The following is a 26358-nucleotide window of genomic DNA, read 5'->3' on the forward strand; positions in this document are numbered from 1 at the left end:
TTTATTTGGGTAGTTTTTAAAAAAGAAATACAATTTAAATTCTTTGTTGATATTTGTAGGATCTGGGGAAAGTTGCTAAATAATGGGAAATGGTACACTGAATGAAAGTGAGAGTTACTAACAGTTCTTATCTTTCAAATAAGCCATGGCCTAGAAGTTCCCTTTTAAAGTGATTGGTGGTATTTTAGTTATAGACAGCAGATTGAACACATTCCTGAAAGTATAGAAATGACAGTAAATGGGAAAAAAGATATAAACCCACAAGGGTGTTGGATGAATTTCATGAAAAAGATTGAGTAAACAAGAGAGAAGAAGACATGCTATGATAGCTTTATTGTTCATAATTATTAACTTGTCTCCTTGCAGAAGATCATATCTCTGTTCTGTTGATGTCAGATTTGATTATATGCTTTCGTTCCCCCTCAACTCCTCCACCCACACTGACCCCTCCAGAAGGATATTACGTGGTCACCTGTTGAACTCAAATATGAATAAATTGCTTTGACCAATGAAATGTGGGTAAGCGTGATATATGTCACTTATGAGCACATACTTTACGAACTAGCTCATGATTCATCATGTCTCTTTTCTTTCTGCTATGATGACTAACAGTATTCTAGGCAGAGGCTGCTCTGTCAGCCTGGAATGAAAATAGCATGGTACAGAGGTAAAAGCAATCCATGATCAACATGTAATATGTATGAGAAATAAACCTTTGTCATTGTAAGCCATTGAGATTGTGGGGTTGTTTGTTACTGCAGTATAACTTGGGCTACTGTGACTGATGCACAAGCCATCGGAGGAAAAAGGGATCCAAACACAGAATGGAGGTAAAGGAGTTCTGAGAACTATGATAAAGAGGAATCCCATAATGACTCCTATGCGATTAAAGTAACGATCATTCAGCCTAAAAGTAAAAGGATAGGCGGCTTCAGGATGGGTGTCCAAGGAAAAATTTATAACTGATAGTGTGAATCTATTGAAACATTGACAGTTCCTTTTAAAGAAAGTTTGATGATAGAGGAACATTGAAAACTGCGGGGGTGGGAGGAGCAGTAACAAAATGAAGCAATTCTTAATTCCTGGGAAAACAAAATATTGTATAAAAAAGGAAATATAATCATAGTATACCATATGGTTCTAGATCATAATACTTAATTAAATTATAAGCACTGAATGTGAAATTGTATTATACTAGAAGGATGTGTGTTTGTGAGAGTGTGTATATTGTCAGAGAACTAAATCCTCAATAGATTTTAAAAATCAAGACGAAGTATATGCATGCTATATAGTAAAAGAGATTTAAATGTCAGAAGAAAAGTTGGATGAGAAATAAATGGAGAGCAGAAACAACTGTTATGGATAGCATTAAGATTGTTTTGGAGGAACAGTAATTATGAATGTAATGGCTAGAGAAGAGTTCTCTGTTTTTGTAAACTGTATAGTGTTTGACTTAAAATTATGTATGTGTATTATCTTGATAATGATAAAAATTAAAAATATAATTGATATCAATGCACTCATAAAAGCAATGTTTTAATTGGTGGTTAGATTTTTAAGTCAACTCCTCATAAGAGGCTTTCTAGCCCATTGTATACCTACCAAAAAGTAGCACACTACCATAATGATGTACCTATGAAATATACTGGTAGCACTAGTGTGTATAGCATTATTTGTATAGGAAAATTCATTCAAGAGTAAAACTTGTGTAGATCCCCAAAAGTATAACATCCTTAGCAGCAGGGCAGAGGACTTCTGGTGCCCATTTATAGTAACAGGTCATTTATAAAGCTAGATGTTCCTATAAATTATATGTTAGCACATGGTCATAGTAAAGTAAACTTTGAAGCCTTCACAGTCTGTTGCTAAGCCTTGGTTCTGTATTGGTTCTGCAGTTCTGTATTGCTCTCCTCTTTATTCCCACCGCCATTCCGGTTCAGGCTTTCATTACATATTACTTGGAGCATTTCACAACTCCTCATAATAAAAAGACATTAAACTTCTGACACCAGCCAAGATAGAGAAAGTTCACTGTAATATATCTATCCCACTGGTTATAACTAAAAGTTCTAGGCAGAATACACCCCTCCCCCAAGAAAAATCCTAATTGAGGATTCTGAAAATAAGCAATAACAGGCATATTGGGAAGGGAAGTAAAAACCTGAAGAACAAGCAATATGGTGGTGAGTTTCCTGATTTTATTCTTTACTTCTTTATCTTCTGGCTTTGACTCAAGAGTGGGCCAAGTCACAGAATTGTGGACAAGAACAAAAACAAGAGAAGCCCCACTTTCTAGTCTGGGGACTAGAGAAATCGACTCCCATGAGTTACAAAGTGTGGAGAGAATTGTTCCCTCTTCCCTTTTTTTTCTCTCCTAGCCCTACTCTGAAGCCAGTTGCAGCTAAACTACCACTGTGTCAGTGATGGTGGAGGTACACGCACATGAAGGTCCCAGGAAACAACCTGTCTCTACCAGAGGAACTTAAACAAGGGCGCTTGTGGTCTGAAGAGTTTGGGGGAAATCCAATTACATGTATTTCATCTTTGTTTTGCTTCACCTTGTGGGCATCCCAAGCTATGCAGTCTGTCTGACAGTGTGAGAAGTTAACACTCTAAAAGAAACTCTGACTCTCTGGCTATAGGTCCCTGATAGAGTGTTAGGGAGACTAGAGGAGAGAGCTGGATAAGGAGATGCCCTGATTCTGTACACAAACTGACAAAGGTCCTAGTCTCACTTGTGAGCTTCATACACATGTAATAGAGCCAAAGAAACATAGGAAGGACGTTGAAAACTAACCTACAATATAAACCACCATCCAAGTTCCAGACACAACTCTGGAAATGAATCTGACATGTAAACCATTGCACACAAAAGGCAAGACAAAACTTCTTGTCTATACATAACCAAATTGATTGCATTCTCAAACAAAAAATCAGCATTCTCTGGAAAGTTTTAAGAGGACTCAAAAGTCTCACAATATTATCAAAATGTCCAAGAGACAATCCAAAATTACTGATAAAAAGAACCAGAAAAATATGACCAAATCTCAAAGGAAAAATGTCAACAGATGGCCACCCTGAGCGGATTTAGATGTAATTATAAGACCATGGCTTTAAGACAACTTTTATTACTACACCCGATGAGGTAAAACTGAATACTCTTCTTATTTTATTTTAGAGAGAGAGAGAAACATTGATTGCCCTATTGGGGATCAAACTCACAACCTGGGTATGTCTCCACCATCTTATGGTGTATGGGACAATGCTCCAACCAACTGAGCCATACTGTCAGGGGTAAAACTGAATATTCTTGGAATGTATGGAAAGATATAAATTTTCAGAAAAAAAAATAGGTATAAAAAAGAATCAAAGGAAAATTGTGGAACTAAAATAATACAGTATTCAATGGATGGCCTGACTCACAGAATAGAGATGACAGAGAAAAGTCAGTAAACTAAAAGATCAGTAAAAATTATCAAGAATATAGAGGAAAAATATTAAGAAACAAAAAGACCCAGGACAGCCAAGATATGGAAGCAACCTAAGTGCGCATCAATAGACAAATGGATAAAAAGTTGTGGTACATATATACGATGGAATATTACTCATCCATAAAAAAGAATAAAATCTTACCATTTGTAATAGCATGGGTAGACCTGGAGAGTATTATGCTAAGTGAATTAAGTTTGACAGAGAAAGACAAATACCATATGATTTCACATATAGGTGGAATCTGAGGAATTAAATAAACAAACTAGAAACAGACTCATAGGTTGCCAGAGGAAGGGGGAGTTGGAGGAGGGCTGGGTGAAAATGTGAAGGAATTAAGAGGTAGTTACAGAAGACTTATGGGGATGTAAAGTACAACATAGGGAATATAGTCAATATTTTAATAACTATGCACGGTGCCAGGTGAATACTTGAAATATAAGAGTGACCATTTTGTAAAGTATATGATTGCCTAATCACTATGCTGTACTTATAAAACTAAATACAAAATAATGAATGTAAACTTAATAATGAAAAACTCAACAAAATACACAAACCCCTGGGCTTCAGAAACCTTCAGGGCAATATCAGGTCTGAATTTGTGTCATTGAAGTCCCATAAAAGGAGAAAAAGACTGGTTTAGAAAAAAACATTTGAAGAAATATGGTTTACAACTTTCAAATTTGATTAGACAACTATATAGATTTAAAGACTCAGTAAACCACAAAGAGGATAAACACAGAGAAAGCCATGCCCATAAACATCATAATCAAACTGCTGAAAACCAGATTTTTAAAAAATCTTAAAGGCAACCAGAGAAAAACAATACATTACATATAGGGGAACAATATTTTGAATGACTACAGATTTCTCTTCAGAAAGCATGAAGTCTGGGAGACAGTGGAGGGACATTTTAAAAGTGCTGAAATAAAAGAACTGTCAAGTTAGAACTCTTATCTCCAGTGAAACTATCCCTCAAGAATGAAGGTGAAATAAAGATATTGTTGGATAAAAGAATATTGAAAGAATTCTTTATCAGTAGACCTGCTCTAAAATAAATGCTAAAAGAAGTTCTTCAGACTGAAGGGAAATATTAAAGGGAAAATGGGAGCTGCAGAATGAATAGCAACAGGAATAGTAAAAATATGGGTAAATAGACTAGATTTACTTTTTTTCTTTTCTCAAGTTTTTAAAAATACATATGACTGTTGAAAGCAAAAGTAATATCAGGAGGGGTTTAATGTATGTAGATGTAATACATGTGACAATTACAACATAAATGGGAGCATAAAGGGACCTATCCTATATAATAAAGAGCTAATATGCTAATTAGACTGAACAGCAGAACGACCATCTGGATGACCTTCTGGATGAAGGCGGGGCTGAGAGGGCCGGCCAAGGCCCTGACATTTATTAACCACTGTTTCATCTAACCTTTATTTCTTCTTCTAAGTTTATTAGACTGTTACACCAACTCTTCTCAAGTTTGTATCTTGGCTTTCTCAACCTGGAAATACAGCCATCCTTATTCTAAAATACATCTTCAGGACTTTAAACCAACATGACACCAAAGGCTTTCATGTAATAACTTCAACTGAAAGTTTTAAGTAATTTCAGGTGATGGGAATAGTTTAACTTAGTTCCAGATTATTAGAAAGCCTGTGCACCCTTCCTCTAGCTTGGGATGTCTGCTCTCTCCATATGGTCAGAGGAAAAAGATTTCTTGTTGTTGAAAATATGAAAACCTGTACCACTTAATCTTTTTCCTGAGTAGAAGAAATTAACTCTGCTTCCCTCTCAAGGGTCAGTTTTTTTAAAGTGAGTTTTCTAGGAGAGATAATCCTTAACATCTATTCTGCAGTTCTTTCCCTAGAACAAAATGTATGGTAAACAACTAATTAGATTTTAAAATAGAATTATCGGTCTTTTCTTGATGGCTATTATAGAACACATTATAAGCTGTAACTTTAATTTATTCCAAAGCGCCAGTTGAAATGTTCCTATATATACCATGATAAATAATAGTAGAGAGTCAAAACTGCAAACACAGATAGTCATAATTTGGAAGCAACATTGCTCTCTAAGAATGCATTTTGTGAAATGTTTGCTCTGCCATTATATCACCATTAATTAGTTGAGAAAGTAGTGGCATGAGGGAATTACGGACCCTGTGTGGACAGAAACTACATTTTATATCTTATTTGTATTCTGTGGTACCAAATAAACACAGAATGCAAACAGATCTGGATAAGAAATAGATACACACAAGGTACTTAAAGTAATTCTCAAATCATTTATATTAATTCTAGAAGTATTATATGTGTATACTAGAGGCCCAGTGCACAAAATCATGCACAGAAAGGGGGGTGTCCCTCAAGCCTGGCCTGCACCCTCTTGCAATCCGGGACCCCTCGGGTTGGATCCCTAGGCCTGGCCGGCAATCAGGGTCTATTGGGGCTTTCCTTACCCCGGCTGCCGCCCACGCCACTGCCACTGCTTGCCATGTGTGCGGCGCTGCCCACACCTCTCCCGCCACCGGTCGCCTCCCTCTGTGGGTGACAGGCATGGGGTGTGATTGCTTGGCTGGTCTGGGCCTCCCTCTTTGGAGCAATCATGTAGCTCCCCCATCAATTGTCCTACTGGCCGGTGGCTTGGACCTCCCTCTTTGGAGCAATCAATTGTGGAGCCCCCCCCCCCATCTATCACCCTGCAGAGGGTGGCCTCGGCCTCCCTCTGCAGAGTGATCTTGGGGTGACGGTGGGCCCCCCCCCCGACCAATCGCATCACACCCGCCTTGGTTGGCCTGAGGCCATTGCATGTCATAGCATGGTTGTCTGGAAGGTCATCTGGATGGTCTTTCTGCTGTTTGATTGGTCGATTTGCATATTATGCTTTTATTATTATAGATATGTCCGATGTTTTGTCCAATTTTGAAGGTACTCTGCTTGGGATGATTGAGAAAGAGCCACAAAGTTGTCCAGTTTTTCAAAATTCTTCCCTATTCTCACTTGGCAGCAGAGATGGAGAATCCTACCTCTCAGCGAATACAAAGCAGCAAGGGAAGCTGAGCTGTGTGCTTTGCCCTTTCCATGGCTGAAGATGCGAAGGGGCCTGTGCTTTGCAAGCCTCCCCTAGGCTCCAGGCCGTGTGAGGAATAAAAGGTCTTCCAACTTAACAAATTCTAAGACCTCGAGACCTTGTTTTCTTAACCTTGGAATCAGCTCAGGCAATTATTACAAAAGCAACTTGAAAGGTTAAAAGTGAATGATGTGTAAATTTATTACTAAGGGAATGAAAGCTACATTATCTGCCTACAGATAATTGAGAGTTTGTTTTTCTATTTTAAGATATTTATTGTTATATTGATAGCCTTAAATAGTAGTTAATTTTCTTTGAGTCACAAATCCCATTGAGAATCAAATGAATTTCCTTCATTCCTGCCTGCCTCCCTCAAATGTTTTCCATACTAGGCATTGTTCCAGGGCTCTATGCTTTGTACTTCCAGACTTCCAAGAGAACATCTGTTCGCATATATACACACCATTCTGCATACATTTTTAGATATTTTATTGAACTCCTGAAGCCCTCTAGAGTCAAGAAATATCTTTAATTATATGGCTGAAAATATTTGACATTTTTACCAGGCAGAATTTAGTATTTGCAGGAATAACAATAGAATATCATTTAAAGTAAACTCATTCAAACCATGTGCAGTATGGAATGGGAGACAAGGAATCTGATATTTCATATTTAATCAAACTGGGTAACCTATACAATCTTTAGGCTTTTTTACTGTGAGAGGAGTTGTTGGTTGCACTAGATAACCTTCAAAGACTCTTTCAACCAGCTAAGTCTATGCTTCTTAGGGAAAAAGAAAGAAGCCACTAAAATTAAAATATTATAGCGTGGTCATTCTGTGCCTATAAGCCTCCATTGTCATTCTAACTGAAAAAAATGGATCTATTTATTATGTGCCATTGCTCTGAGAGCTAATGTGTTTTAATATGGTTAAGGGTTACACATCTCCCATGACTTGAGTGATGAAACTTGTCACTCTGACCTTAAACCCAGAATTACTTTTTTGTTCTCTCTGTCATTACCCACTTGTATGGAAAGGAAGAGATCTAAATTCTAAAGCAGGGGTCCTCAAACTTTTTAAACGGGGCCAGTTCAGTGTCCCTCAGATGGTTGGAGGGCCGGACTATAGTTTAAAAAAAACTAGTCGTCTGCTAAGCAACAGGCAGCGGCGGCAAAAACACCCGGCGGGCCGGATAAGTGTTTTCAGCGGGCCGCAGTTTGAGGCCCCTGCTCTAAAGAATACTGTTTACATAGGAACTGGCATTCTGTCATTTAAAGATGGCTCTGAAAAGCATCGTGTAAAGCAAAATGTCACTTTTGAATCCTGTGGTACCTTTGGGTTTTATGTCTTTGTTTTACCATGTGTTGAGTTGTGATACTTGGTAGCTCCTTAAAACACATACAATACGGATAAACAATAGTTATCTAATTTACACAGTCTCTACACTTCCATAACTTATGATTAGGGGCTCACTGTATATAGGATCTTCACATGAATTTAATGGGAAAATGTGTATACATCTCTGAACTTAGCAATCTGGCATGCTTAGATGAGGAAGAACCCATGTGGCAAAGTCATATACGGTTGGTGATGTACAGATACTATGTGAGAGTAACAGAGAGTAATTTTGTGGCTTGGAGTGTATTTCCTATTTTGTTTTTGAGAACCCAGTTTGGCATGGTAGAAGTCTACATTTTGGCAGAGAAAAGCTGGATTAATGATTAATAGTGAAGGACCTTTTAGTTTTCCTACCCTAACGCAGTGCTTTGCATATAGTAAGTGCTCATTTTGGCTACATTGACTATTCATGTCTGTTCTTTTAGAGTCTATTTTTTATATTACTGACTTTTGTCCAAAAATCACTTAGAAAATAGTTTTAAGTAATCAAATTGAAACTTTTGAGTTAATTTACTTCTTAACCCACAGAAGGAAAAATTATAATTTTTTTTTCATGCTCTTAGGGGTATTTTTGGAGAAAGAAAATAATTTTAGTTAAGAATTGGTGTTAGAATTATCCTACATACAACCTTAGAGCTTTTATTTAATAGTAGAACCCAAACATGATTTAACTGTTTATAACATAAAGGACTGTGTGAAAGTGGTATCTATTATATTCATAATTATAGATTAAGGTCAAAATGAAAGAAGACAGAAACTCCGGCTCACTTTTCTTCAGTTAAGAAGTAGTGTTAGTCTCCTTTTGCTAGAACACTACTATGTAAAATCTTAGAAAATTTTTAGTGATCATTTATGTTTTATAGTTAGGGTATTTTGGGGCAAAGCTTTTCTTATAATTATTAAACCCTTGATTAAATAATCTGATACAAATATGAGGAACTTTGTTGCAGAACAAATTTTGACCTATAGAAATATTCTATTGTATATTTACCTTAAATATGTATTTCTCACAAACTGTAGTTTATATGCGATTGGACTCATTTTGCTACATTGAGATTTACATAAAATAGTACATTTTCAATGCGTTCTTGGAATAACTGACATTGCACATAAATAGTATATTTTTAAGATAATTTATGTACTTGAAAATGTAAGCTTTAGATTACTACTGTGAGACATGACTGGAATATGAATATCTTATTTTTCTGCTAGATTAAAGTGCTGTTAGTTACACTCTGAAAACAATGCATGTGATTTGGCAGATTGATTGCATTCTTTGAACTCTTAGATGCCAGTGCCTGACAGGCATCAGGAAGACTGGTATATGGTAAAATTGTTGTATAATAAATACACATAAAATGAGTACATTATTGCCTACACAGTGCTGGATCAATAGAAATATACACTCTAAGGAGTTTATACCCTAAAGACAAATTCCCATCAATACTACTTATGCCTAAAATTATTACATGTTTAAAGCAAAATAAACTCTGAGTGAAGTTAGTAGGAGAACAGAAGGGGCGATGTGAAGAGAATCCACCCCTGCTGTGACCCTTGTAGGAGGTGCAATGTCCATACAGAGGATCTAGGCACATCTTGTCTGTGATGTTCTATGAAGCCAGGATAGTGAGAACTATTAATATGAGCAATTATAAGTAATGTCGATGGTGTAAGATCTTTAAGTCTTAGATTTCAGCTCATCTTAGCAAACATTTGTTGAATGTGTACTCATGCTAGTCGTCATGCTGGGTGTACTAACCAAATCCTACCTTCCCAGAGCTCATAGTCTAGCCGAGGGAACGGTTGCATAGTGACTTAATAATGGCATGTATTTCATTTTGTTTGTTTTAATCAAAGGATGTACAAATAACTGGGGGCAAAGAAGAAGTTGAGACTATTTATCCTGGCGGATTATGAGAAAGATTGAGTCCTTAAGGCTGAGTAAGAGCTCAGTGAAAGGGGAAGACACTTTAGGGAACCCATGTTGTTATCTGTGTCCCAGGAGATTTTGAAATTAATCACCAAGATTATGAACAAAATGGAAATATAAATTTAAATGGCCAACAAAATAGAATAAGTCATCTATACATATAAAGAGGTAATATGCTAATTGCCGTTATGCTGTTCCCCATAACGACCGCTTTGCATATTGATGCGTGCACAGCAGGGGGTGGGCAGCTGGAGCCAAGTTCCTGGGGGTCTGAGGAGAGCACCTGACAGGAGCCCGACTGCAAAGAAGGAAGAGGAAGCGTCCACGGGGAGCTCTTCCAAACCCCCTGCACGGACACCCTACCCCAGCCCCACACCCTCGGGGGGTTGGACGGACACCCTACCCCAGCCCCACACCCTCGGGGGGTTGGACGGACACCCTACCCCTGGGGGGACGGGGAGGCTGACCAGACAAGGAGAAGACCCAGCGTCGTGGGTAGCTGCAGCCTGCACCCCCGACTCCCTATTTCTTCCCCTACCACCCCTGCCAGGGGTGCCCACAACAATAGCACGCCAGCGACCACCCGTCAGCGCCCCTGAGGCACCTGAGACTCATGGCCCACCTCTGCCAGGCCCCCTCCACTTGGACTGGGCACACCTCTCCTCCCTACAACTCCAGACCCGGGTGGAGGCAGGCCTGAGCAGCCTCTCAGGGTCAGACTCTTCCCCCAACCCCACCTCCAACCCCCGGACAGCAGCAGCGCTGTCTCCTCAGTGGAAGTGTGCTGAACCTTGCTGGGGGCACAGCTAAACCTGCCCTCCTGACCCCGCCCTGGCCCGGCCCCCACCCCGCTCCAGGAGATTGGAGCCCCTCCCTGAGCAGGTACAGCTGAGAAACAGCCACGTACAATGTAAAGAATGGCGCCAAGCAGGAAAGTTTGACAGTTACTCCCCCTTCAGCCTCACTGACCCCTAGTGCCCCTCTAACTCCCTACCCCCGCCAGCGCCTCCAGGGACGACCACCGCTATAGGGCTGCTGGCCAGAGTCCCCCTTCCCCCCCACCCCCCCACTCTGAGGCCTGCGGAACCCTCTGCAAAGCTTCCATAGCTACAGTCCCAGGAAACAATCATGCCCTCCTCCCCTAATCAGCACCTGCTACCTGGGAGGGTACCTGTGGGCTTAAAAATAACAATCCCTTCCCGTTTAGACATCACTTACTTGATGAAACTTTTCTAGGTTTATTAGGTCAGAACCTCCTCATGACAACCCAGTGAGGCAGGCGGAGAAGAGATTACAATTCCCATGGTAAATGCGAATGTATTCAGAATGAAGCTCAGAGAGGGAAAGTGTCAAGCACGGTGGTTCCCAAGGTGCAGCACACGTCCCACAGGGGGAGCAATTTGACTTTAAGTGGGGGCAATTCGAGAATGAGTTAACAGTGAATTTTTTGCATTTCTTATGGTTCTAGGGGGCCTCATCTATAGTGTATCCTACATAATAAAAGACTAATACGCAAATGACCGAATGGTGGAATGACCGGTCACTATGATGTGCACTGACCACTGGGGGCAGACACTCAACATAGGAGCTTCCCCCTGGTGGTCAGTGTGCTCCCACAGGGGGAGCACTGCTCAGCCAGAAGCTGGGCTCATGGCTGGTGAGCACAGCGGCAGTGGTGGAGCCTCTCCCGCCTCCGTGACAATGCTAAGGATGTCCGACTGACAGCTTAGGCCCACTCAGCCATCAGTCGGACATCCTCCCAGGGCTCCCGGAATGCTAGAGGGCGCAGGCCAGGCTGAGGGACACCCCCCGCCCCAAGTGCATGAATTTCGTGCACCGGGCCTCTAGTTCTTATTTATATTTATTATTACCTGTGGCTTTTCTGCTTCCTAATTTTTTAAAATGTTTATTTAGTCTGTTAAATTTCTTAGATTAAAGGAACTTTTCATAAAATAAATCAAATTAGGAAGTTAGTATTAATGAGGAAGATTCCATTTGACCTTTCATGAACCTGAGAGTAGGTAGTAGCAGACCTCAAGATTCCCACTTTGGGAGGATAATGACCTCTGTGGAGATTCAGAAGGTCTAATGACATAATATGCATTTGTTGTAAAAGAAAACTTTGAAAAAGACAAATCTATCTTTTCCTTGAAGATAATAAATTCTCATTTACAGTTTGAGATACATATTAATTTAATCCAAAATAGTATAATGCTTTAATTTAGAGGTTATTTTTTGTTATTGTTTTTATGACATTAACTTTCTAATGAAGGTAATTTATTTAGAAAGGGAAGGTTGTTTTACTTCACAGTATTTGTTTAGGTTTTCTACTGTTTCCCCCAAAATTTTCATGAACATTAGTCACCCATAAAAGAAGTTTCATCTACTGTAAACCTTCCAATATTCTGAGATCATGGGATCACTGATTTGTGAGGTGCAGTAAAACTATGTCATATGAAAAGAACCAGACCAAGAGCCAAAGATAACAGTGTTATGTAGACTCTCAGAGGCTAGCTAAAATTTTGTTTTATAAGATTGTGCCCGTGTTTGGTCAGTAAAGCTAAGGCAGAGGTGAATGAAAGAACATTATTTTAAAGGCATTAAAGAACCTGCCGAAGTAAACATTTTTAGTGAAAAGCATTCCAAATGGGGAAGAAGTACAGAGCAGCCAAACACAGCCTATGTTTTCCATCTGTGCATGTAGTACCCGGGCAACATGATTGTTGTTCGAGCATTTACTGCCATAAAAATACAGCCAGTACTAGAAATTTCAGTTCCCTTTTCTTTCTTTCCTCTCTCTTTCCTCCTCTCAACATTCCTCCCTTTCTCCCTTCCTTCCATGTTTCCTTTTTTTCTTTTGAAAGTCCACATAAACTCACATAACCAAGCCTACAAATCAATCAAACATAAAAATTGTTTTAATACTTTTTCATTTCATTTGTAAGAATGGGAAAGGGCATATTTTAGAGAAAACAGATTGAACCAAGAAAAATGACTTTGGCTAAGTCATTTAGCCTTGTTAGACCATATATTACTCATTAGCGAAATAGATGATTGAACTGCACACTTCTTAGCTTACTTCCAACTCTAAAGTTTCATAGTTCTAATTTTCTAATTTGTTAACTATCTTGCAATCTTTCAGAAGGGTAATAGCTGAGTGTGTGGGCTAACTACCAGATGCCAGTAACAAGTCATCATGTAGTTAAACTTATAAAAACCTGGTAAATGGTACAGTGAATCAAGATATATTGTTTCCACCAAATACATGATTAGAAGTTCTTGGTCCTTACATTGGGATTATCAGTCCACTCATGTGAGAAAGACTTCATGAAAGGAACGGGGTTTAAAGGAATTTTTTAAAATTGTGGTTTATCTCTAAGTGCCCAGAAGAGATCTGTATAATTTACAATGTCAGTTTTTCATGACTTTCTTAGTAAAAAGAGAATTTAAATGACTCCTTGCTATATACTGATCAAGAAAAATATATTTTCCTATCATTTTGAGAGAAATTTGCAATTTAGAGAGAGAGAAGAGCATTACCACATAAGATATTCTTACTCTGTCTGTTTAAACCTTACCTATAGTAGATAATTATTTATTATCTACTTACTACCTATTTGGAAATATGCCGTATTTTAAACTTGCACAAATATTAGCATGAATCCTTGTTAAAAGGTTGTAAGCTACCATTTGTGATTTGGAATGTAAATATATTTGGGATAAAATATAAAACAAATGATAAATGTCTTAATAGAACAGATTGTATAGAAATATTTATTAGGAACATAAACTAAATGAAGTAAATCCCTAAAGAGCATCCAGAATGAACTAATGCGTCCTGTTAATAAGCAAAAGGGGTTCTAAATGGATGTGCATTTAAGGATATTTGATATTGCCTCTAATGACCTCTGAAGTAGCCTCTTAAATTTGATCAGCTTTAGATTTTTCTGCTGAAGAAATTTGAAAAGAAGAAAATATCATTATGAAATAATCAGCTTACTCTCATCAAACATGAAATCTAATATGGAAATTTTGCTTTCCTTAATCTTTCTTGCAGAATTAAAAGGCAAGTAGAAGATTGGTGTTTTAGCAGATAAGTAGAGGCAATGTTGCATTGCCTGCTGCCCCAATCACTGCTTTTCTTTTATCCAACTGAGAATTTCCAAATCATGACATAAACCAGGGCAGTGCAATTTTAGGCACAATTTCACAACTGTTCTGTTAAAGATCCTGTATTAAATATGAAGAGGACTGCCAAAAAGATGAGTCCTTAGAGTGGGGGAGTCACACATTCTAGCATCATTAAAGTACTTTAGAGTACATTTCAACATGTTCTTTCTATTCTTTACTCCGCTTTTGGGTTTCTTACCTCCAGGAGGGCTGTAAAAACAGTTGAGTTGAGCTTCATGCACCAAAGTGCCCTTAAACTTCACCTCTGTTTCAGCAGACGGGTGACTGGGAAGCGGCTGGTATGCAGGCGTAGCAGGCTGAACAAAGGCCCGAAGCATGGTGAATATCCAGATGCGTACTAATAGGTCAGATTTTTAAAATAAGCAAATATCCTGCTCGTGAGCTTTTCTCCTTGTAATTTTTTAAAACCTAGAAATCATTCTCACAGTCACATTTCTGAGCTGCATAAGTTAATGCGGCCATATCACATCACTGCAAATTTAGGTGACAGGAATGACTTTAAGTTTTAGAATCCTAAAAACCACATCTCTTTTGTGGTTCTTCTCAACCTTGTCTTTTTCTTTCCTTCCTGCTGTGCTCACTGTCTACGTAAGGTGGCCTCTCCCCCAGTGGCTTTACAGGAAAACTGGGATTGAAATGTGAGGTTAATGGTTTCTGTCAGCCTGGCAGCTCATCACCTCCCAAGGCATGATGATCTCTGGTTTTTATTTGTCACCACGAGCTGCTCTGATACACTCTCTTGTGTAGAAGAGTGATAGGTTTGTCCAGGGGTCGGTGGACCTTGGGCCTAAGAAACAGAAAACTTCAGTTGGAATGTGCACTTTAATGTAATTCACTGCTGCCCCTTTCCCAGTGGAATGCAGCTCAAGTGGCAAAACTATTTTAGGGAGAAAAGAAATTAGGCCCAGTTCTACATTTTATCTTGGTGCTACCTTTCCGTTGCCAGGACTGTTGGTAAATCTGTTCCCACCTCACCCCACTCTTTGGCTTTTTAAATTTTGTGTTCAAACTAAATATTAACTGGAATGAAAAGAGCTATTTCAAAATGGTTCATTTTAATCTTAAAGTCAAGTGGCTTTATAGATAAATGGTCATGCCCTAAAGAAATCTCCACAATGTCTTATATAATCACTTTAAAAACCAGTCTCCCTTCATTCTTTGACATCTGAAAGATGTTTCTGTAGCATTTTCCTTCCCTAATTCTGCTTTTCAGTTATCTCGTGGCAATGGTATTGTCAAATTGTGTTTCTGTTTGTATCAACGGTTTACTTGGCATCCTACCCTTATGAAAATCTAGTTCCTTATGTCAAATGCCACAAATGTGTAACATAAAAAAAAAAAATGATACCCAAAATATTTCTACTAATATGTCCTACTGATGAGACCAAATGGCTGTTTTTTTCTCTGCCATTGGGCCTCAAATGTTGTTAGCTATGCTGTTTGTCTCCCATGATACCCCTTTTCTCCTTTGATAGTTTTGGAAGACTCAGTCTTCAAGGAAAAAAAAATGGGTAACCAAAAAATAGACCGGGTTCCTAGTTTTGTAACTAAGATTAAAACCACCAAAACACATAAACCTATTAAATAGCCAAATGGCATGTACTTATTTACAAGAACATGAAACTAGGTGGGTTAGTATGTAGGAATCTGTGTAGGCAGTCAGGGTAAAACAATGTTGATGGGCTGGAAACAACCTTGAATAAAAGTTTCAAGATATACATTTAATCTTGAAATGGAAGAATTTCTTTTTGACATAAAGGCTGTTACAGCCCATTAGCTTCAGAACTCAGATGTTCTTTTTCAAAAGATTGTCATTGTATTAAAGGCAAGATATGAAGTTCTAAGAAGATAAAATGGTCCTGTTCAAGGAAAAGCTGGTTTTTCCACTTTTACCCCTTCATACATGTAGGTAGGTAAGATAAAGACTCCTGGTACACTAATCATACAAAACGTTAAAAGCCCATTGCTACCTTTCGGCAAGTTAGTAATTCAGATTTATAAGGTTCCTTTTAAGATACCTGCTTAAAATTACACTAAAAAGACATTTCCTACACTTACTGACATCTGAATCATTATTGACAAGATGCAGATACACACACCAAAGCATTGGTCTCGTGAGTGGGGGGAAATGTCGTGGTTACTAGTAAAACATCACAACCTGGCTGGCATGGCTCAGTGGTTGAGTGTCAACCTATGAACCAGGAGATCACGGTTCGATTCCTAGTCAGGGCATATGCCCGGGTTGCAGGCTTGATCTCCACTGTGGGGTGTGCAGGACACAGCCAATCAATGATTCTCTCTCATCATTGATGTTTCTCTCTCTCTTTTCTTCTCTGAAATCAACAATAATAATAAAACATCACAGCTGTTTTAATGACCAAATAATATTTATATAATTAAACTAGAGGCCCGGCACTCAAAATTCGTGCATGGGTACGGTCCCTAGGCCTGGCCTGCAATCAGGGGCGTCTCCCGCAGCTCCTCACAGCCGGTCCCGCCTCCTGCCACCACCCACCCCCTGTTCCCGTTCGCCATCCGGTGATTGGTGCCTGATGGCCAGGGGAAGGGACCGAGAATTTGTCTGTTTCCGCCCGCTCACTGGTGCCGCCCCCACAGCAATTGGAGCCTGCCTGCCAGGGAAAGGGACCAAGAGGGGGTCAGTGCACCTCATAGTGACTGGCTCAGCAGTCATCTGGTCATTCTACTGTTAGAGTCAATTTGCATATTACCCTTTTATTATATAGTACTAGAGGCCCTGTGCACAAAAATTTGTGCACTCGGGGAGGAGAGGAGGGTCCCTCAACCCGGCCTGTGCCCTCTCTCAGTCTGGGACCCCTCGGGAGATAACGACCTGCTGGCTTAGGCCTGCTCCCGGGTGGCAGAGGGCAGGCCTAATCCCTAGGTGCAGCCCCTGGTCGGGCTCAGAGCAGGGCCGATTGGGGAGTTGGGGCACCGCCCCCTGTCATGCACAGAGCAGGGCAGATTGGGAGGTTGCGATGCCACCCTCAGTCACGCTAGGGTAGGGCTGATTGGGGGGTTGGGGCACCGCCCCCTGTCACACTCAAGGCAGGGTCGATGGGGAGGTTGCGGCGCAACTCCCTGTGACGCACAGAGCAGGGCCAATCCGGGGGTTGGGGCGCTGCCCCCTGTCACGCACAGAGCAGGGTCGATCAGGGGTTTGAGGAGCTCCCCCCTGTCATGCACAGAGCAGAGTCAATCAGGGGGTTGGGGAGCTCCCCCCTGTCATGCACAGAGCAGGGTCCATCAGGGGGTTGGGGAGCTCCCCCGTGTCACTCACAGAGTAGGGCCGATAGGGGAGTTGGGGCACTGCCCCCTGTCACACACAGAGCAGGGCGGATCAGGGGGTTGGGGCGCCACCCTCTATCACCCAAAGAGCAGGGCCGATCAGGGGGTTGGGGCACCGCCACTGTCACACTCAGGGCAGGACCAATGGGGAGGTTATGGCTCTATCCCGTCACACACAGAGCAGGGCCCGTGGGGTGGGGGGGTTGGGGCGCTGCACCCTGCCACACACAGAGCTGCAGGGTGATCAGGGGGTTGTGGAGCTCCCCCATATCAGGCATAGAGCAGGGCCGATCAGGGGGTTGGGGTGCCTTCCCCTGTAAGGAACAGAGCAGGGCCGATAGGGAGGTTGTGGCCCCACCCCCTGTCACACTCAGAGCCGCAGGGCGATCAGGGGGTTTGGGCGCTGCCCCCTGTCACACTGATCCCGGTGCCGGGAGGCCTCGCGGCTCCACTGATCCCGGTGCTGGGAGGCATATTACCCTTTTACTATATAGAATAGAGGCCTGGTGCGTGGGTGGGGGTGCTGGTTTGCCCTGAAGGGTGTCCTGGATCAGGGTGGGGGTCCCCACTGGGGTGCCTGGCCAGCCTGGATGAGGGGATGATGGCTGTTTGCAGCTGGTCACACGCCCTTCAGGGTGGGGGTCCCCACTGGGGTGCCTGGCCAGCCTGGATGAGGGGATGATGGCTGTTTGCAGCTGGTCACACGCCCTTCAGGGTGGGGGTCCCCACTGGGGTGCCTGGCCAGTCTGGGTGAAGGACTGAGGGCTGTTTTCAGGCTGGGACTGAAGCTCCCAACTTCTCCTTTTTTTCTTTTTTCTTTTTTATTCTGGGCCAGCTTTAGCCTGGCTCCAGCTCTGAGGCCTAAGCTGCTGAAAACAGGTATCTGGTTTGTTTAGGTTCTATAATCGAAACTCTGTATCAACTCCAGCTCTGAGATCCCAGCTCTCTGAAAGCTGGTTTCTGGGGTTTTGTTTAGTTTCTATATTTGTTAGAATGTTTCAAACTGCAGGCTCAGAGGCTGGCAAGGCAGGCGGGGAAAGTTGCAGTCCTCCGTCACTGAAGCAAGCAAGCCTCATGTTCAGTTTAAGCTGCCTGGCTGCCGGCCGCCATCTTGGCTGGCATGTAATTTGCATATCTCCCTGATTAGCCAATGGTAAGGGTAGTGGTCGTACACTAATTATCATGTTTCTCTTTTATTAGATAGGACTAGAGGCCCGGCGTGCAAAATCCCTGTGGGATCGGGCCTAAACCAGCAGTCAGACATCCCTCTCACAATCCAGGACTGCTGACTCTCAACCGTTCGCCTGTCTACCTATCCAATCGCCCCTAACTTCCCTCCCCTGCCGGCCTGGTCACCCCCAACTGCCCTCCCCTGCAGGCCCAGTTCCCCCCCCCCCAGTTGCCCTCTTCTGCTGACCTGATCACCCCCATCTTCCCTCCCCTGCAGGCCCAGTCACCCCCAACTGCCCTCCCCTGCCAATCTGATCGCCCCAGTCTGCCCTGCCCTTCCAGCCATCTTGTGGCAGCCATCTTGCACAAGGGTGTGATGGTCAATTTGCATACTACCTCTTTATTATATAGGATGTTTTGAAAGTATAAATTATAAATGTTTTTCCTTTTAAAAAATATGTTTTATTGGTTTTCATTGCCTTATAACATTACTACTATTTTCAATGAAGATTTTTAAATGTATATGTAATGAGTGCATTATTTACGTGATAATATCACCAGGTCTTCAATTAGGTATTTATACATTGCTTGGAACTCTTTAGCTTTTGCTATAAAAATGATATAGATAGGCCCATACCAAAGTATACAAGTTATTGGAAAATTGTTATATTGATCAATACCAATTACTCATTCATTACTAAATGATAGTCACAGTTGTTTCTAAGCTATCAACAATTGTAAATTTTCTGTACAGATATTTTGAGTCAGAGATTTATTATGGAATCTAATTTTTCCAGACCCTATCCTAACTTACATCTTAAAAAGCCAATTTCTCAGTTAACATTTACCTGGGAGAAGGAGAAGAGAGAGGGGTTCCTAGACCTAATTTTTTGCATCAGGGGTCTGAATACCTGAAAATAAAGATGAAACATGTGTGTGAAATGTGCAAATGGAATATGGAAACATTATGTTTCAAAGCCAGGAGTTTAGAATTCCAATTTCATTTTCAATCTCTAGTCATTCATTAAGAAGCATTTACCAAATGCTTATTATGTTCCGGTGCTATATTTTTAAGGACAACAGACTTATATTGGGTGTGTGTGCCTGTGTGTGTGTGTGCATAAGACCACTATAGATTTCTCTGTGGGCTTAAAAAATTCTAATGGGGGGATAAGGACACATATGTAATACCTTAATCAATAAAGAAAAATAAATAAATAAATAAATAAATAAATAAACTCTAGTGTTAGGTTTTCAAGCTTTAATTCCAATGATTGGTTTCATTTATTCAGTAGTTGTGTGTTTCTTTCAAAATGGAGAGGGACTTTCTTTTAATTTTGTAGTTTTGAAGATGCTCATAATTTATTTGATGTGTTTTTACAGTGTCCATTTATGGAATTTGGTTTTATGATAAGGAAGAATGCCAAAGAATTGCAGAACTTATGAAAAAGTAAGTGCTGAAAGACTGCATACTATTTTTTAGGACCTGGTGCTTTTGTTTGTATTTCTAAGTATGTGTAACTACACCATAATCTTAGCAGAATATATCTCTTACAGCAATTGTTTTCAAGTGGTTAGGAAAAACATTTACTATTACTTTATAAGTGAAAAAGAGACATGAATACAACTTTTTACATTTCCACTAGGTAACATTTATCATGTGGAATGGCTCACCTCATTGTTTTCTGCATGTGTGAAATACCTGTAATATGAGTTGTTCCAAATGGCAATTTTCCGTAATATCTTCCTTATTTGTCATTTGACAGTTTTTCTTTGAAAGTTATCAGTATGTCTATTAGTAGAAAGAACATTCGGAGACATTCTGAAAGGCTCCTCTAGATTCTCTTTGACCTTTCATTTCCTTCCTGCCTAAATACTTTCCTTTAAGTGCATACCCATAGTTGTAGAGGCTCAGGGTTTCCCCACCCTCCAACACTGTGAGTACTTAGGATGGTCTTTGTTTTCTCTCTCTCTGTCTCTCTCTCTGTCTCTCTCTCTCTCTCTCTCTCTCTCTCTCTCTCTCTCTCTCATCTCTTTTTCTTCTAATCTCATGCTACCTTGTGATTTCTCCCATCTTTGAGCAGTTCTTGAGCCCAGTGCTTGTGCTGTGAGGCAGTCACACTTCCCTGCTGTTTATGGGAATGGTTTAGAGCAGCGGTCGCCAACCACTGGTCCACGGACCACTGGTGGTCCATGAGGTCCGAAAGGTTGGCGACCGCTGGTTTAGAGCCCAGAATGACATATTTCCCACTCGTGCTGTATCTCAGGTCGTGACTGGACTCAGCTGAGCACATAGTGTAACTGCTGCCCATATGAGTTGGCAAAACAGCTCTATATGCAAAAGAAACATTTGCAATTTTAGATTTTGGCCAATGAAATTACTAAAAAGTGATTCCCAAAAATGAAACTTTGGGACCACCTTTACATACAGTAAATATAATTTATTTCTGAAAATCTAGCTTGTGATGATAGCTAATTTTAGGTAACTAGCTCAGGTTTCAGATTGTGATTGTGTTCAAACTGGTATTTACCACTGTAACAACTAGTTCTTAGAACATTCATGTTATTGTCAACTGTGCAATGGATAATAATAGCAGGATTTCATGTAGATTAAAAATTACCCTGCAGCTCAGCCAAGAGGCCATGTTAAAATCGCCAGCATTCTGCACTAATTACTTAAGAGCTAGGGCAGAAAATGGATTGTTGACTAGCAATAACAGCTTATGTGTATGGATTCCAGCCCTTCCTCAGTTAGAATTAAACCTCTCAATACATACTCAGATCTCTCTGACCAACTTCATGGCAATTATAAAAGAATTTGAGCTAAAAGTCAAAGCACACAAAAGGAACAAGTGTTTTTATCAATGCCACCCAGCAGAATATAGGAGCATATGGTCTCCCTTCAGTATTGTTTTCAGGAAAACAGAAGACATGCCTTATTGCTCTGTTTTTTATATGCCCCTCTCCTAGAATGGAATCTTCACTGTTTCCAAACTTCCAGAGAACCACATGATTTGAGTACCTGGTATTAACCTCGCTTTGACTTTAAAAGGCACTTTGGAGGAAGGGGGAATTCTGACTTGCCATGCTGTTTGCTTGGTTTTTGAGAACTCTAAAATTGGGTTTCCTCAGCAATTAATGAGTCCTTTCAAATGCTCTTAATGAGGAGTTGGTAAAGATAATATTTTTTTGCAAGGTCACACTTACTCTGTCACAACTACTCAACTCTGCAGACAAGTCTGAGGCAGCAGCCTAAGGAGAGGGGCTATGTTTGTAACTCCACAAAAACCAGCAGTGGGAAGGATTTGGCCTGCAGGTTGGAGTTTGCCCACCTCTACTCTAGATTCATATATCTAGTCAGTGAACTCAGGACCTCCCTTAAATCTCATTTTCCTTCTTTTAATTCTTAAGCAGTCTTATTTTTAATACTAGAGGCCTGGTGCACAAAATTCATGCACTCAGAGTGGAGGTAGGGGGTCCCTCAGCCTGGCCTGTGCCCTCTTGCAGTCCAGGAGCCCTTGGGGGATGTCCAACTCATGGCTTAGGCCCTCTGGAGTGGCCCTAAGCCATCAGTTGGACATCCATAGTACTGCCACAGTGGCAGAAGAGGCTCCTGCCACTGCCACTGTGCTTGCCAGCTGTGAGGCCACCTTCTGGCTGAACGGCACTCCCCCTGTGGGAGCGCACTGACCACCAGGGGGCAACTCCTGCACTGAGCGTCTGCCCCCTGGTGGTCAGTGCGCATCATAGCAACTGGTTATTCTGCTGTTTGGTTGATTTGCATATTAGCCTTTTATTATATGGTGTGAGTATAACAGGATAAAAACAACTGGGTGAGAATTGGATGCTTTTAAAAATCATCTGTTTTGAATTGTTTTTCCTTGTGTGGCTCTTCCCCTCTACTTTTCTAGCCTAACTCAGTATGAACAATTGAGAGCCCATCAAGAAGCTGGAGCAGGAATCTCCCCAATGATCCTCAGTTCAGGAGAGGGGAAGGAAGTAGATATCTTACGAATGCTTACCAAGGCCAAAGATGAATATACAAAGGTGAGTTTTTGTTTGCCCTTGTGATACATAGGTAATTCCCACAGTGGGAACACGTACATTAAGAAAGTCTTAACTGCTGTTCCTTCCGCCAAACAAAATTATATGAAAACTAAAATCTTTGCTTTTAACAGACTATGACTATTTGCTTTTAAATAGATTAAAAGGTAGCCTGAGAAATCAGTAACCTTCTTATGTACAAATAGTACACAGTCATAAGGTTTACTAGAAGACCCCCATAAAAATAGCAACAAACTGCCCTAGCTGGTTTTGCTCAGTGATTAGAGCATTGACCTGGGGATTGAAGAGTCAAGGGTTTGATTCCAGTCAAGGGCAGGTATCTTGGTTGCAGCCTCAATTCCTAGTCTTGGTCGGCGTGTGTGGGAGGCAACCAATCAATGTGTCTCTCACACTGGTGTTTCTGTCTGTCTGTCTCTTCCCCTCCCTTCCACTCTCTCTAAAAATCAATGAATAAAATATTCTCGGGTGAGATTAACAAAAAAAAATAGCAACAAACTAATATAAATTCTTTGGAATAAAATAATAAGAAACAAGCAAAACCTATATAAAGAAAACATTTGAACACTTCTGAAAGGCATAAAAATAGACTTGAACAAATGGACATATATGTCCTGATCTTAGACAAGGAGATAAAGCTTCAGGTTTTCACTGCCCCATAAATTAATCTATAAATTTAAGATGATTCCTAAACAAATATAAACTGATTTCTTTCTTTTTTTCTCTTCTGGGGTCAGACAAGTTGATAATAAGGTTTTTGTGAGAAAATATACAAGGAAGAATAACTGGGGAAAACCCTGGCAAAGAAAAGCCATTCTGAGTAGGGGAGAAGTGGGGAGCTAGGTCTACCTACCTGATAGTAAGACGTTAAAGCCTGAACACTTAAAACAGTGTGGTATTGGTGTTGCTGCATAAACAATCAGATAGACCAATGGGACAGATGACAAAGTCCAAATGAGACCCCAGTGTATATGAAATTTAGGATATGATAAAGATGAAAATTCCAAATCAGTTATTTTAATAGATTTTTAAATAAATGATGTTGGCTAACTGATAGCCATTTGGAAAAATGCAAAATTGGATCTCTTCCTCGTGCCACCAGGATAAATTCCAAATGTATTGCATTTATTTTAAAATGTAAGAATAAAACTATGCAAGTACAAGGAGAAAACTTGTATGGATTTCTTTGTAGTCTGGGAAAGGGGAAATCTTCCTAACCATGACTCAAAACCCAAAAGCAATTAATTCAATTGCATGAAATTTTAAAAAATGTGTTCCATGGTTTAAAAAAACCACAAGCAAAGGGAAAAGGTACTGAAAACTAAGAAGAAATGTTTACAGCTAAATAACAGACAGAGGGTTAATTTTCCTATTTTATAAAGCGCTTTTATAAAAATCAAGAAGTAAAAGGTTAACACTCTCTAGAAACATGGGCAAAGAATAAAATTAGAAAAGAAAAGAAAACCTAGAATTTGAAAATTAGATGAAATAAATGTACATAATTAAATATATTATGACATAATTACTTAGAAAAAAATTAGAGTGACTTCAGAACTCCTTATTTGAACTAAATACCCTTAGTGGATTATATTTTAAGGACAGAAAGAACTACAAAGAAATTATAAACTTCATTCAGTGGCTTTGTTAGCATTGTAATTTTTCAGCTGTCATAAGATATAATAAATGAGTACAGTTGACCCTTTAACAATGCATGGGTTAGGGATACTGACCCCATACACAGTTGAATATCCACATATAACTTTTTACTCCCCCAAGTACTTAACTAATAATCTAATGTTGACCAGATGACTTACCAATAACATGAACAATAGATTAACACATATTTTGTATGTTATATATAATATATACTGTGTTCTTACAATGAAAGGATAGAGAAAAGATGTTATTATGAACAAATCACAGGGAAGAGAAAATACATGTACTGTATTTATTTTTTTTGAAGTATGTTTTTATTGATTTTTAGAAAGGGAGGAAGAGAGAGGGGAAGAGAGATAGAAACATTGATAAGAGAGAGAAGCACATTGATTGACTGCCTCCCACTCACCCCTACTGGGGATCTAGCCTGCAACCCCGGCATGTGCCCTGACCAGGACTCAAACCTGTGACTTCTTTTTTTTTTTTTTTTTTTTTTTTACAGAGAGGAAGGGAGAGAGATAGAGAGTTAGAAACATCGATGAGAGAGAAACATCAATCAGCTGCCTCCTGGATACCCACTACTGGGGATGTGCTCGCAACCAAGGTACATGCCCTTGACTGGAATCGAACCTGGGACCCTTCAGTCCGCAGGCCGATGCTCTATTCACTGAGCCAAACCGGTTACGGCAAACCTGTGACTTCTTGGTGCATAGGTCAATGCTCAACCACTGAGGCACATGTACTGTATTGAAAAAAATTGCATATAAGTGATCCACACAATTCAAATCCATGTTGTTCAAGGGTCAACTTTGTGGTCAGAATAAAACCTTCAGTGTAAGAGAAAAAAATAAATATATAATGTTAAATTTTAAATGCAAATGTCTGAATTAGTTGACATTTTATTTCTTAAATATGTAGTTATTAACTTTTCGCCCTGAAAAGACCTAGAAATAAGTGACAACCCAGTAGCAATAAATACCTCTAGCCCCCAGATTATTGTTTCTAAATACTATTTCCTCATAAAAGGTTTCCAGGCTCTTTAAAGAAACTCCTAATTCCAGGATATGAAAGTCAAACAAATAGGATCATGTGGAAGGGGTACAGTAGTCAGCTTGAAGGGACCACCAGCCAAATAACAAATTCTAACATCTACAAGAATGACTACAGCCCTACCTGGTTTGGCTCAGTAGATAGAGCGTTGGCCTGCGGACTGAAGGGTCCTGGGTTTGATTCCAGTCAAGGGCACATGCCTGGGTTGCGGGCTCAATCCCCAGTAGGCAGCTGATCAATGATTCTCATCATTGATGTTTCTATCTCTCTATCCCTCTCCCTTCCTCTATGAAATCAATAAAAAAAAATTTTTTTTTAAAAGAATGACTGCAGTAGATTGAAACCCACTGAATTTATAAAATCTATGAGTTCATAGAGATGAGAGAGCAAGCAACCAAAAATATAAAACAAAACAAAAACATAATTATTGGCTATCCTTGGAGATACTAGGACACCAGCTCCTTCCTCTGAAAATTGGTAGTTAATGAAAAATAATTAAGCATTTATTCTACCTGGCCAGTATGGACTATATTTCAGAGTAACCAAATAGTCCTTGTTCAGGAGGGGAAGTTCTTCTCTATTAAAGAATCCCAAGAATTCCCCTTCTTAATGTAGATAGAGTAATAGAACTTAAAAACACTCTAGTAAAATAATTGATTCAGGCAATGATCATCAATAATGTTAATAATATGAGAAGAATTGATGAAAGGGTTTAGGGTGCCACCACCTGAACCCAATGATAACATAATTAAAAATTGAATAACCAGACATTATGTGCCTCCTACTGTGATATGATGTGCAACATATAGCACCACCTTGAAATATTCTTGCCAAAAGAGTTGATTCTGAATCTAAGTCTTGAGCTTGAACTTTCTAGTTTACAGAAAATGAAAGAGGAAGGAGTAAGGAGCAGATAGAAAACAAATGACACCACAAGGAAATAATCAGAAAAGTCCTGAATGAAGTGGGACATACTAAAGGACAATTGGCTGAGTTTCTTTAACATGCCTTTGACTTGATTGTTGAC

General features: G+C 40.2%; 1 protein-coding gene across 8 annotated transcripts in view; it reads left to right on the forward strand.

Annotated features, from left to right (window-relative positions):
* DCP1B (decapping mRNA 1B) overlaps window positions 1-26358 on the forward strand; it is a gene marked incomplete at its 5' end in the record, with an annotated part of 59505 nt that overhangs the window by 12682 nt on the left and 20465 nt on the right. For all 8 annotated transcript variants that reach the window (XM_081083635.1, XM_081083637.1, XM_081083641.1 and 5 more), the window contains 2 exons: window positions 19947-20013; window positions 22475-22610. In XM_081083635.1, the coding sequence (XP_080939761.1) occupies window positions 19947-20013; window positions 22475-22610 (203 nt within the window). The remainder of the gene's footprint in view (window positions 1-19946; window positions 20014-22474; window positions 22611-26358) is intronic.

The sequence above is a fragment of the Myotis nattereri genome (genome assembly GCF_964212035.1).
Source record: "Myotis nattereri genome assembly, chromosome: 2".
Classification (NCBI taxonomy): Eukaryota; Metazoa; Chordata; class Mammalia; order Chiroptera; family Vespertilionidae; genus Myotis; species Myotis nattereri.